The following is a 13700-nucleotide window of genomic DNA, read 5'->3' as shown; positions in this document are numbered from 1 at the left end:
TCCAATGTGGTAGAGGAGTGTCTTTCTTTTCTGATTAGAGGTTTGTAACCAGTGATATTCAGCAAGGATTAGTACTGGAACCTCTGCTATTTGTTTTGTGTATGTGATTAAGTTTGCAAATGACAAAAATTGGAGTTGTGGAAAGTAAGGAAGGCCGTCAAAGGATACAACAGAATATAGACATTTGGGCAGAGTGATAGCAGATGGAGAAGTCTAAGGTGATGTCTTTTTAAGGAGTCAAATGTGTATAGTAGATGGAAAAATTTATAGAACAATGATGTACAAAGGGATGTCAAGATGCACCTGTAGCTCCCTGAAAATAGCAACATGAGTGGATAAGGTGGTAAAGAAAACATGGCATGCTTGCCTTCATTGGTTAGGGTAATGAGTACAAAAGTAAGGAAGGCATGTTGCAGCTATATTACTTTAGCTAGGCCATATTTGTGCAATTCTTGTTGCCTAACTCTAGGAGCAATGTATAAACTTTGAAAGGGTACACAAGCAGATCACCAGCATGTTTCCAGGATTGGAGTGTGAGTTACAAGGAAAAGTTGAATAAACTTGGATTGTTTTCTCTGGAGCATCAGAGGTGGGGGGGGTGGTGGTTTGTGTGGTCATAAAATTTCTAGTTCAAATACTAAATGGCATTGTTTCAAGGTAAAGTGGAGGGGGGGGTGGAGTTTAAAGGAGATATGAGGCAAGTATTTTTACAGTGATTATATACCTGGAATGTGGAGTACCAATGTATGATTCACAGCCCCCTGAAAGAAGAAATTCCTCCTCTCCATGTCTTAAATTAATAACCCTTTATTCTGAAACTTAATCCTGTTTCCAAATTCTCCATGAGTTAAAACATTTCCCTAGCATCTACTCTCCATAGCTCTAAGAATTAATTTTCTTATTCTTATAAACTTCCATGAGTATAGACCTGGCTTTTCCTCTGAAGGCAACTATTTTATCCTGGAAATATCTTGTGAACCTTTACTGAACTGCTTTCAACGCAAGTGTATCTCTGATCTGGGTTGGTAGCAGAATATAGAGCACTGTCACGCTGAGCACTGGTGCACCTCAGGACTGTGCTCAGCCCACTCCTGTTTACACTACTGATCCACAACTGCATTGCCAGCTCCAAATGTCATTAAGTTTGCAGATGACACAATGGTGCAAGAGTAATAACCAGAGTCTCAACAAGACGAGACAAAGGAAATGATCATGGACTTTAGGAGGACCAGGAACGACCACCACACCAACATCTCTATAGTGGAGAGCACCAAGTTCCTTGGAGTTCACGTAACTAGTGACCTATTGTGGACACTCAACATCATCTCACTTGTCAGGAAGGCACAACAGCGACTGCACTTCCTGAGAAGACTGAAGTGGGAAAAGCTACCGGCCACCATTATGTCACCTGTATCACAATGTGGTATGGTTGCTGCAGAGAAATGGATCAGAGGTCAATCCACGGGACCATAAGAGTGGCAGAGGATCACTGGAGTCTCCCTCTCCCCAACCCCTGTCCCTCCCAAATTGACATAATCTACCAGGATCAATGCCTGAAGAGGGCACACAGAATCATTAAGAACCCCATCCACCCTGCAAGCAGCATTTTTCAGCTGCTTCTGTCAGGAAGAGATCCAGGAGTATCAGAGCCACCAGCACCAGGCTGAGGAACAGCTTCTTCCCACAGATAGTGAGAATGCCGAACGACCAAAGGACCTGTTCACACTAACCATCCAAGACTCTCATTTGCACCAAAACCACCCCCCCCCTTATTATTTATTTATTTTTATAGATGTAACACTTGTCCTGTAAATGTATTATTTATATGTGTGTAACGTCTGGATGTGTGCATGTTTTTACACTGAGGACTGGAGAAACTTGTTTTGTCAGGTTGTACTTGTACAATAGATGACAATAGACTTGATCTCCTCCTTAAATAAGGAAGCCAAAACCTTTTCAGTGTTCCAGGCCTGTTTAGTCTCAAGTCTTTAGTTCGCTTTTAAGAATACCACCTGCTTTTATACTCCAACCCTTTGCAGTAAATAACTCTCATTTCATTTGCTTTCCTAATTATTTTCTGGACCTACATGTTATCTTTGTGTTTCATGCAGGAACACATTCAAATTTCTTGATATTCTCTAGTCTCTGCTTGAGCCTTTCTAGCTTTGCTACCAAGATGGATAGCCTTGCCTTTTCTCTTGTACTCCAACTGCCAAATCTTTTGCTCATTTATCCCATCTGTATCCCGACAGATTCTCTGTCCTCCTCACAACTATCTTTTTTATTTAATTTTGCAGCCCTTCACACACACAAGTTATTAATATTTGTTAATTGAGACCAGATCCCGGTGCTAGATCTGCATTCTCTAGGCCCATCTGATATCAGGCCAGGGTTATCAGGAACCCAGATGGTGGTGTCATTCGTACAAGGTCAAGCCTGGGCTCAAGAATGTTGGTCAAATCATTCTGTCCAGCTAACTACAATTTCAGAGACCTTTTCAGGAGCTGTTACAGGCATGATGAACTGTAAAATTCTTTTCCCAGTGTTGAAATGTAATGATGACACTCAAAGGATTAACATTGTAATCACATGACTAAGAACTTTTGGAATGTAGAATAACAAGATACAAGGTGATCAGTAGATGCTCTGAGGTCATGTCAGTTTGAAGGACAAAGTATTTTGTGTTGGGTTAATAATTTTTTTTTTGAAGACTTTATTAAAAATTTTATAACATGAATACAATAGAGAATTACATTTAAAGAAAAATTAAAATGGTATGATTACAATATTACATCAGAAAACTACACAAAATAAACCACCCCCCCTGTTAATTGTAACACAATATTAGTAATCTAACTTAAAATTAGTCCAGCCCTCCCCTCCCAAAATAAAGAGTGAAGAGTTAATAAAATTAACAATATTATATATGGAAAAAAAAATACCCACTTACAAAAAAAGAGATAAAACTTAACCTAAAAAAAATTCTAACAACAAAAAAAATTTTATCAATACTAAAATATCACGCTTAAACATATATTTAAATCAAACTTAAATGCATATAATTAGCAAACGGAGTCCACTTTAACTTATAAAAAGACATCCTATCCTGAATCGAAAAAGATATCCTTTCCATAGTCAAACAAAATTTCATCTCCAAATACCACTTATCTAAAGTTAGTATATTTTTATCTTTCCAAGTAAGTGCTATACATTTCTTAGCCACGACTAAAGCTAAATAGATAAAGGAAATCTGATAATCCTCTAAACCTAAATCAATTGTGTTGGGTTAATAATGATGGAATTCTTGTGAACTGGAAAAACAAATTGCCACGTATTCTACGTGTACAAATACTGCTGTACTTGGGAGAAGAAAAGAGACTCACTTGGGGCAGCATGCTGCTTTCTGGTGTCTCTTGCTGCAAAGGAGCACTCAAGCTTTGCAAAGCAATAAAGGTTTTTGACCTTACTTGCACCAGTCCTGGAAATGTATTTGAGTCTAGAGTGGGGCAGACCATTTTAAATTGATTTTAAACTTATTGTGTACATGCAAACCAATTTGAGGGATCCCCAGATTAAGTTATTTTTGCAGAGAACAATGGTTTTGAGAATTTTCTTGGTTTAGGAGAGTGGAAATTATTTGCTGTCTAAAATTTTATTGTGAACCGGTCACCTTTTTGGGGGAAACTTGTAAGTTTTGATTATTTTTTCTGATAGCTATGGAGGGTTGCTCTTTGGAATTTAATAAGATGTCTGGAACAAGTTACTGGTGAGTTCTTTATCATACTTCCTTCCAGGTATTTAATATAATTTCATAACTTCATACAAAATATCCATGGTACAGAATACAATTTGGCATGTGTAGATTTTTTTTGATCTCTCTCTTCTGTCACACAGCAGGGAACTTGTGGCCCTGTCCAATACCTGTCCCACCATTGCCATTATTTCATTCTGACAATAATGGGAGGCACCACTGAGTTGAGGAGGAATTTCTTCTGAGGATTTTGAATCTTTGAAAGTCTCCACCTGGACAGCTGTAGAACCCAAGTCATTAATTTTGGGGAATTAGGGATTAATAAGATTTTTTTTAAATTAAGGCAAGACCAACATGTATTGCTCATATCAAGTTGCTCAAGCAGGTGGAGGAGAGCTGCCACCTTGAATTGCTGCACTTATTCTGGTGAAGATGCTCCCAAGATGTTGGAGTTATTTTAAGAACCAGAATGTTGAAGGAACTGATATTTCCAAGTCAGGGTGGTGTGTGACTGGGAGGGGAAACTGAGTAGGGTTCTCGTACATCTGCAGTCCTCATCATTGGTAATTGTGTCATGCAGCATAGAACAGGCCTTTCAGCCCAATGAGTTTGTGCCTGCATTTGATCCATATCCTTCTAAATCTGTCCAAATGTATTTTGAATGTTATTATAATGACCACCTCTACAGTTTTCTCTGGCAGCTCATTCCAGAGTGAAAAATGCTTCCTCAGTCTCTCCTAAATCTTTCCCCTATCACCTTTAAACCTATGCCCTCTAGTTCTAGAATTGTCACTCTTTGGGGGTGGGGGGGGGAGGGAGAAAAAAGAAAGACAGACAGTAAGCATTCACTTTATCCATACCCCTCATAATTTTGTATACCTCGATGAGATTTCTCCCCCCACCCATTCCTCCTTTGCTCTAAGGAATACAGGCTGAGCCTATCCAATCTCTCCCTGTAACTCAAACTCTCCAGTCCCAGCAACATTCCGGTGAATCTCCTCTGCATCTCTTCCAATTTATTGATGTCCTTCCTGCAACTGGGTGAGTAGACTGCACGTGGTACTCTTGTGTGGTCTCACCAGCATCTTGTATGGGTGAATCAGGAGTTCATAACTTTAGTTCTCTATATACATCCCTCTAAAGGCTTCTTTGCACACCTTCATCCACCTGAACTGCCACTTGCACCTGTACCCTTAGGGTTCTAGAATTCTTTCTCAGGCCTTGCCATTCACTATGCAAGGCTACAAGTTTAGCAGATATTTAGATGAGGCAGGAAAGTGGATGAAACGCTAGATATCAGATAAGTCATCTCATCAAAAAGCAAATCTGGTTTTAGGGGCCTTAACTTGTTTCTGCTTCAACTTTTCTCTTGTTTTTATTATCTACAATATTGAAGCTTGCAATCGTGAGAACACTTATTTATCATTTGCTCTAGGAATTGCAGTGATTCTAATGAACAGACCTCATGCACGAAATTCCCTTGGAAAAGTGTTTGTGATGCAGGTTAGTATGTGCAGTTTCATTACAATGCAATCACCTGCTTTAAAAGTGAGCTTGTCTTGATCAGGGATGCTCCTGCAACTCTGTGCCCAAGATGTTGTAGAATTGGCTGCAGAATCGCTGGGCCCTGCTCTGTCATTTGCTAAGATCACAGCTCATCTGGTATCACAAGGCCTTATTCCCATATCCACTGATTCTCTTTGTGCCAAAAATCTACAGATCTCAGCCTTGAATAAACATCTACAACTAACTAAGGGGAAAGCAAGCATACGGCGTATGATGTCAAGTCTGCTCTGTAGCCCACTTTCCCACTTGCTCAGCTAGCTTTTAAAAAAATTCAGGTTTAATGCACTCTGATTTCTTATCTATAGTGCAAGTTTAAAAAAAAAAAAATTTAATCATGTGTGCCTTATATTTGTGTAGAGAATTCCAAAATTCTATAAGTTTCAAGGTATAGAAATATCTTTTTTTAAATCCTTATTTTGAGAGGTGACTCCTGGTTCTGGACATGTCAGATGGAGGAAAAACTATCACCATATACAATGTCAATCTTTCAAAGTTTTGAGTGAAACTTGAAAGTCTGCAGATGCAGTGGTTGAAGTAAACCAATGCTGGAGAAGCTCAGCACGGCATAGAATGTACTTTGTAAGCAAAGATAAAGATACATAACCAATATTTCTGGCTTGAGCCCTTCATCAACATGTGATCAAAATCTAGTCAAGCCTTTGAATAAAGGTGGTGGGTGAGGAGGCAGGAGGTAATGGGCAGATAAGGGAGGGCGGGCTCTGTGAATGGAGAGGGATGGGGAAGAGAACTGGGAGTGGTCTAACAGAAACCGGAGAAGTCTGTTAATGCCATCCAGTTGGAGAGTGCCCAGATGGAATATTAAATGTTGCTCCTTTAATTTACTGGTGGCCCTGGTTTGGCATTGCATGAGGCCATGGACAGACATTCTGTGTTTCTCCAGCATTGTGTTTTTACCTTTTGAAGTCTTGTACATTTCAATTAAAAAAAAACTCCTTATTCTCAGCTCCATTGTACAAGGTAAATATAATCATTTCCCCTTGGATCAACTTTTAATCTACAATATTTTTAAACATTATTCAAATGAACAGGCAAATTAGAAGCTAGCGCAGGTCTTGTGCTTTTTTCAATATTCAACAAGATCAGGACCCAATCTGATTATAATCTGTGTAAAAATATAGAAACTAGGAGTAGGCCACTCAGTCCTTCAAGCCGCCCCTGCCTTAACAGATGTATAGAAAAGCAGAAGACCCTCAATTCACTGATGTTTCAAAAACTTATCTACTTCCTCTATAAATACCTCATGATCTCCCCTCCTCAACAATCTGTGGTTGAGAATTGAAAATAGAGGTTGCACTGAACAGATTTCTATCAATAGCCCCTACTGCTGAAAATTACAACCATAATGTGGTGTTGAGCCTTGGGCACCAAATGCCACTTGGAAACGTTCAAAGCATGCTGGGGGTGTAGGTTAATTGGGTGGCACAGACTCGTGGGCTGAAATCGCCTGTTACTGTGTTTTGTTTAAATCTTTTTTTTAAAAAAAGCATCTCAAACCTGCATTCAGACATACTGAAGCAAGAACATGACATAGACATAACCATTTACTCCAAGTCTATTTGCATTTATGCATAAATAATTTTTTTAGACATACTGCACGTTAACAGGCCCTTTTGGCCCACGAGCCCATGCTGCCCAATTGCATCCAATTGACCTACAACCCCCAGTACATTTTGAACTGCTGGAGGAAACCCATGCAGACACACGGAGAACAAACACTCCTTACAGACAGCACCGGATTCAAACCCCAGTTGCTGGCACTGTAACAGCATTGCACTAACCGTGCCACCCTAATTTTGGACCACTGTATTTAATTTTAATTTTGTAATTCATCCAGAATGCAATATCTGCTTTACCACTGCTCCTCCCTCCACCTCCATTAATTAAGAATACATCTATATCTGTCTCACTGCCACTGCAGGAAAATGCAAATTGGTAAACGCAGCTTCAGCCATCACACAAACCATCTCCCCTCCATCAATTCTATCTGTACTTCCTGCTGATTTAGAAAAGCTGTTACCATATTAAAGGGCCCCATCCCACCCCAGTCACACTCTTGTCCCCCTTCCATTGATCAGAAGATGCATTAGCTTGAAAACCTGAACCTCTAGATCAGGGGTGGCCAAAATTGCTTAATGTAAGAGTCACAAGCTCAGATGCTTGAAAACCACAGGACAAGAACAAAATTCACACGTTTTTATTGTTACATACACGTTTTGTAGCAAAAAATTATATAAATTTTAAGAAATGCACATTAAATGCAATATTTATTCATGCATGCAGTTTTTAAACTGATAATTTATATTAATTTCATTTATAAAAGACACAAACTTTTTTTTTTAAAAAGTAACTCAGATTTCCACCTTACAAAATTAGTCTTATTATAATCATTTTTTTATAACTAAAATACAATGCTACAAATATCAGGCTATGAAAGACGCGAGTCGGGCAGGCGAGGTGGAGAGACTGGCAGCGAGCCAGTCAAAGGTCAAAGAGCACATGTGGCTTGCGAGCTGCAGTTTGGCCACCCCTGTTCTAGATTCAGGACAGTTTCTTTGCTAGCTTGAGATCCATTTAAAAGTCAAAAGCTGATGCCTTGCATTTAATTATTTTTCTCCATACCCTGCACTTTTTGACTTTTAACATTATTCTTCTTTGTTATATTTAATTATTTGTTATTACACTATCTGCTGAGATGTTTGATAGCACACAAACAAGATTTTCACTGTACATGTGAAAAGAATTTAAACTAAAATTGGACTGCAGATGCTGACGTTAGTTTTTTAAAATAAAAAGCTGCTGGAGGAACTTAAGGTGTCGGGTAGTATCGGTGGAGGTAGAGTCCCCGACTTGGCTCCATCGAGCAGGCCCTTGCCTCAATGCAATGATTGTTACCAGCTCTTGTCCCACTCAACTTTTTACATTGTTGGTCTTCCCTTAGCATTCTCAATCCCTCTGAAGGTGCTACCTGATCTACTGACTTCCCCAGTACCTTTTTAAAACTGTCTTTAAAAATATTCAATGATTGCTTTCATTGTCTTTGAGGGAGAGAGTTCTGAAGACTTGAGAGTCCTCTGAAAAGAAAAATTCATTTTTTCTGTCTCAAATTGGCAGCTTTTAATTTTAAAACAAATGACTCCTAGTTCTGATTCTCCCACAAAGGAAAACATCCTATCCACATCCAGCCTGTCAAATGTTACATCGCAGAGAATGGAAATTCACCAAGGCAGTGTTTTTTTTTTCTCTCTTTTAAAACACTTTTTTAATAACTACTAATAATATAACACATTAGTCAAATCAAACCCAACTGTGTGCAAGTGTGATACTCAAACCATTATAGCTTAGACACAATTCTGGAAAGTCATTCCAAACTTCAGTCTTAGAAATCCATTGTCGGAATGAAGACTTTTAAACTGATGCACAGAAGTTATCACAAAGGAGATGGGAGAGACTGAGTGACTGGACTGTCGAAAACACACAAATCCTTGTCTATTCAAGCTTCTTCCAGAGAAATATCCTTATGAATGAACTGTTGTCACAACTTCTCTTTTCCTTGCATAGGGGAACAAAATGTGTGACTTCCATGATGCTTCCAAAACCCAGGTATGGGTCAATCAGTGACCTTTCCTTTGGTCACGGTGGGGTTCAATAATTCCCCTGACAAGGAGAATCAGCCGAATTGTCTATTCTTGCTTCATGATCGATGAGATGGCTGCTAGTCAATAAGTGCTGTTTCTTCAGTGTTTCACACATGTGACTCTCACCACATGTGTCAATAGAAAAAGCAGCATGTTCTTTCTCCTCTCCAAAATAGCAAATTTGGGTATTGCCTGTACTATCTGTTGCCACCCAGTCCCTCCAAAGCTGTGAATGGTTGCAACCTGTACTAGCCCTTAAAGTGATACTCACGCTAAATGAAATTGGAGCTCGTAAAACAAGACTCTTCAGACCTTATTTTAATTAGGTGTTACAAGATCAAACCAGCAACCACAAAGAAGGCATATCACACAGGGGTAAAGATGAACAATTACTTTATTAACAAAAAATTCACCTTGAAACTTTAATTCAAAATCCGCCCCTTTTATAACAATGGCCACTGATTACTATGCAAATTTCTATAACCGTGTAAAGCTAATAAATTCCCCAGCCTAAATATTACATATGTAATCAAAGTATAAGTTATATTTCCAACCAGCCCACAGAAAAACATAGGCATAAAACAAACACAAAACTCACAAGACTCTCAAAATTTGATCTCAACTGAAGCAAAGATCAGAAACAAAATTGTTTGTTTAGTAAACTGAAGCCAAAAGATCTTTGAGAGAGAGCAAGAGCACAAAATTTGAAGTTCTCTTCTTGTGTTGCTTGCAGAGAGAGGAACAATTGACTTGGTCTGGATCCTTCTGGCTGCCTTTGGAATGTTCATCCTTATTGAAATCCCAACATTCTAAACTGTCCTCCAGACCATGACTCATGCTCTGGGCCTCCTTCCACTCCACAGCACCCCCAGTGGTGGTTTATCATCCCAGAAATTTTTAGATCATTTTCTGCACATGCTCAGTCTGTCTCCCACTCTCTCAGCAGTCCCCCTTCACCTTGGCTCTTAAAGGCAAACTGTCACTTTTTAACATAAAACCACACAACACATAGGTCAATACACAACACAGAACTCTGTAATGTAGGTGACCTCTCTCAATTCTAAAAGTCAAATAAACCCAAGCCCAATTTGTCCAATATTTGCTCAAAATACAAACTGTTCATTCCAGGTGTCAGTCTTGTCCATTAAATTTTTTAAAGACTGCAGATACTGCAAATCCAAAACCAAAATCAAAATTGTTGAAAATTTTCAGCTGTTTAGATAGCATTTTATGCAGAAAGTGGTAATGTTTCAAGATGATCTTTCATCAGAACGAGAAGTGAGAAATCAACATTATGTGGTTAGTATGGAGACCGTTGTGATCAGGATGACTACCATAGCTTAATTGTTAATTAGAATTTATCGTCCAGATCAAGTCATGCTATTCGTTGTATTGCAGCAGCATCATATAGTGCAAACATTAATTAAACCACCTTACAAAAAAATTACTAAAAATGGCGCACAAAAACTCAAGGCAGTGTTTGCTTCATTGATCATTCGAGAATCTGATGGCAGCAAAGAAGAAACTTTGTGCTGCTGAGTGCTTGTCTTTAGGCTTGTGTACCTTTTTCCGGTTGGTAGCAGAGTGAAGAGGGGATGGCTTGGGTGCTGGGGGTCCTTGAGGATAGTGGCTGTTTTCTTAAGACACCACCTCTTGTAGATGTCCTTGATGCAATGAAGTCTGGTGCCCCTGATTTCCAAGCCAAGTTAACAACTCTGGAGCTTTTTATTCTTGTCCTGAGCTTTGTCACCTTCGTATGAGGAAGTGAAGCAACCAGCCAGAATGCTCTCTACTGTACACTGTAGAAGCTTTTGAGAGTCTTTGGTGACATTACCAAATCTCTTCAAACATTTCACAAAGTATAGCCGCCAGTGATTGCATCGACGTGGAGGCCACGTGGCATGCTTTGACATACAGCACGGAAACGGGCCATTTCAGCCCACGTGTCCATGCCGCCCAATTTTCTCCCCATTAACCTACATCCTGGTATGTTTAGAATGGTTGGGAGGAAACCGGAGCTCCCAGAGAAAGCCACACAGATGTGGGGAGAATGTACAAACTCCTTATAGACAGCATGGGTTTTGTACCCTGGTCCAGTCCTAATCATTGGGGCTATAAAGGCATTTAGCTAATCGTTATGCCAGCCTTGCAGCCTTTCTTGCCATTGCTCAATCAATTTCTTTTATTGGTTCATTATTTATAATATCACAAGCTTTGGTCTGTCCTTGTGATGTGTGGTGTTGTTGACTAAAGAAAATTGAAGAAAAAAACAAATGCATTTTCTTATTTTCAGCTTGAAGAAGTAATTGAAAATCTACAAAAAGACAAAAGTGTTCGTGTGGTGTTGTTTAAGAGCGAGATAAAAGGAGTTTTCTGTGCAGGTAATTTCTAGGATCAAAATAATCTAAGTATTGTGTAATAGCTCAAAAGAAATCATTTCCTATTTCACTGCAGTAAAGTTCTACTCATAGTAGATGATTGGAGTATTGATAAAGCATTTTGTATTGAGAGCAGACTGTTGCCTCAAGCTTCATGGCAGCTGGTAATGCTGTGGCTTCTGGGGAACTGTTCTCCCAAGAATCACTCAGTGAAATACAGCTTTAAAATCTGCAAACTCACAAGAAGTGTACCAGAACACGCGTGATCCATCCCACTCCTCATCCTCGCCATCGCAAACCTCCTACATCCCCGCAATATTATTTCTAAGACCACGTTTGCTTGCAGGCTACAGATCCACACTGCTTTACAACTGCAGCTGTACCACAAATGGGAACAATCGGTTAGAAGGGACGAGGCCTCAGGCAATGGATCCTGGACTCCACGTCACTGAACATGTAAAGAGAGACCAAAATGGTCTTTGTAATATTTCACAATTGAGATACAACAACAAAGTAATGGGATTTCCAAATTATAAAATGGTTTTGTATATTCATAATGAAATAGTACAAAAGATTAATATTTCTGGATCAAAGTGGACTGTGAAAAATAAGGCTTTACAGACAGTCTAGAATCACTGCACCTTATCTTCATTGCCAAAATGATAATGCTTCCTTTTTGTACATTAGGCTATATTAAATAAAGGGTGCATAGATAAAGGCACGACTAAGGTTAAAATTTGATATTTGACCAAGCAATAGAAAACCTGCAAATATTTAAAAAAATATTTGGATTGGATCCTTGGTGATCTTGACTTTTAAAAAAAAAATCCTATTGATTTATGCGCTGCGTGAACCTCAAAGGGGAAGTGTTTAATTGTGCTGACTGGAGCCTGTAGGCATTATTGCACTGATTGCACGTGCTAATCAGTGTTAACTTGTATTTATAGTATTTGTAAAGTTGTTTTCTAGGTTATGGTTTCTCTCATTCCAATTTATTTTCTAGGTGCTGATTTGAAAGAACGTTCTAAAATGAGTAATACAGAAGTTGGTCACTTTGTTCACAAGCTGCGTTGTTTAATGAGTAGTATAGGCAAGTACAAAAAAAAAGCCAACTGTTTCCCTTTTGTGGTATTTTTTTATTTTTTATTTTTCACACCATAAATCACAATAGCCATGATATACACTTTTTCTTTTCCACACATTTACAGTGACTTTTTCTCCCTCCCCCCTCCCTCCTCCCAAGCCACCCCCCCATCCCCCCCCCTCTCATCCATTTTAGTTATACAATCTAGGTTGCATTAATTCAGTTAGACAATGTTGTCATTCAACAAAAATACACCAGAAATTCTACTGAGTCCATTCTTTTCTTTTCTTCTCCTTCCATCAACTTAGGTAATGTTTGTTCCCGGTAGGTTTTCGCTATTGTATTTAATGTAAGGCTCCCATACTTGTTCGAATATTTCAATATTATTTCTTAAACTATATGTTATTTTTTCTAATGGAATACATTTATTCATTTCTATATACCATTGTTGTATTTTCCTTTTGTGGTATTTTTCAAGCAATTTTTGTTTCGGGTGAAGTGAACATTATTTTTAAACCCTTGATTTTCTGTTTTATCCCTTCAAAATGTGCGCTGTGTTTTCAAGTCGTCCTTGAAAAATGCCACTGTACTAATTGAAATGTTTGCAATAATATAGCTGATATTGATATGTTATCCTATGCTTAAGGAGTTTGGAGATGAGATTTAATGTTGCTCCAAGTGATTGTAATGACTGCATTAATGTACCTGGCTGCTGTTGATAACACTTTAACGTTTCTAGTACTACCTGGTGTTCATTTTATCACTGTAATATTTTTTTCATGTATTATATGCACTCAATTATCAGTATAACAAGCTTTGCATTCCAAAGAGTCAGAATGATAGAAATTTGGATTCTTGTGTAATTCTGCCACTTGACCAATCTCCAACTAATTCAAAAGATTATTCCAGAACATTTTACTGTTGATATCATCTTTGATCTTGTACAAATCCAGCTTTAACCTTTTTAAAGTGTCAATGTGGTGTGTGTTTTCTTTTAAAGCATCTCTCCCCATGCCCACCATTGCTGCAATAGACGGGTATGCACTTGGTGGGGGTCTGGAGCTGGCTTTGGCATGTGACCTTCGTGTTGCAGGTATTATCAAATACTTTTGTTAGATCAAGTACATTTACATATCATCAAGACTGAGATCACACAAGTAAAAATGTGGTGTTCAGTATCTAGATTGTTTTGTAATAATTGAGTTTTGATGACAGGACTGGCAATTTAAGTCTTCAGTCTGTAAACTGTATGGAATGGATTTTTT

General features: G+C 38.6%; 1 protein-coding gene across 2 annotated transcripts in view; it reads left to right on the top strand.

The window, feature by feature from the left end:
• The window catches only part of echdc2 (enoyl CoA hydratase domain containing 2), a 34849-nt gene that overhangs the window by 2125 nt on the left and 19024 nt on the right, over positions 1-13700 (top strand). Inside the window, exons 2-5 of one of the 2 annotated variants that reach the window (XM_069938703.1) lie at positions 5187-5254; positions 11267-11354; positions 12355-12441; positions 13436-13528. In XM_069938703.1, coding sequence (XP_069794804.1) covers positions 5187-5254; positions 11267-11354; positions 12355-12441; positions 13436-13528 — 336 coding nt within the window. The remainder of the gene's footprint in view (positions 1-5186; positions 5255-11266; positions 11355-12354; positions 12442-13435; positions 13529-13700) is intronic. The other variant, XM_069938704.1, reaches the window with a different exon arrangement.

This window comes from Narcine bancroftii, chromosome 5 (assembly GCF_036971445.1).
Source record: "Narcine bancroftii isolate sNarBan1 chromosome 5, sNarBan1.hap1, whole genome shotgun sequence".
Taxonomy (NCBI): Eukaryota; Metazoa; Chordata; class Chondrichthyes; order Torpediniformes; family Narcinidae; genus Narcine; species Narcine bancroftii.
The sequence above is the reverse complement of the archived record's forward strand: the minus strand, read 5'-3'. Positions and strand labels throughout refer to the sequence as shown.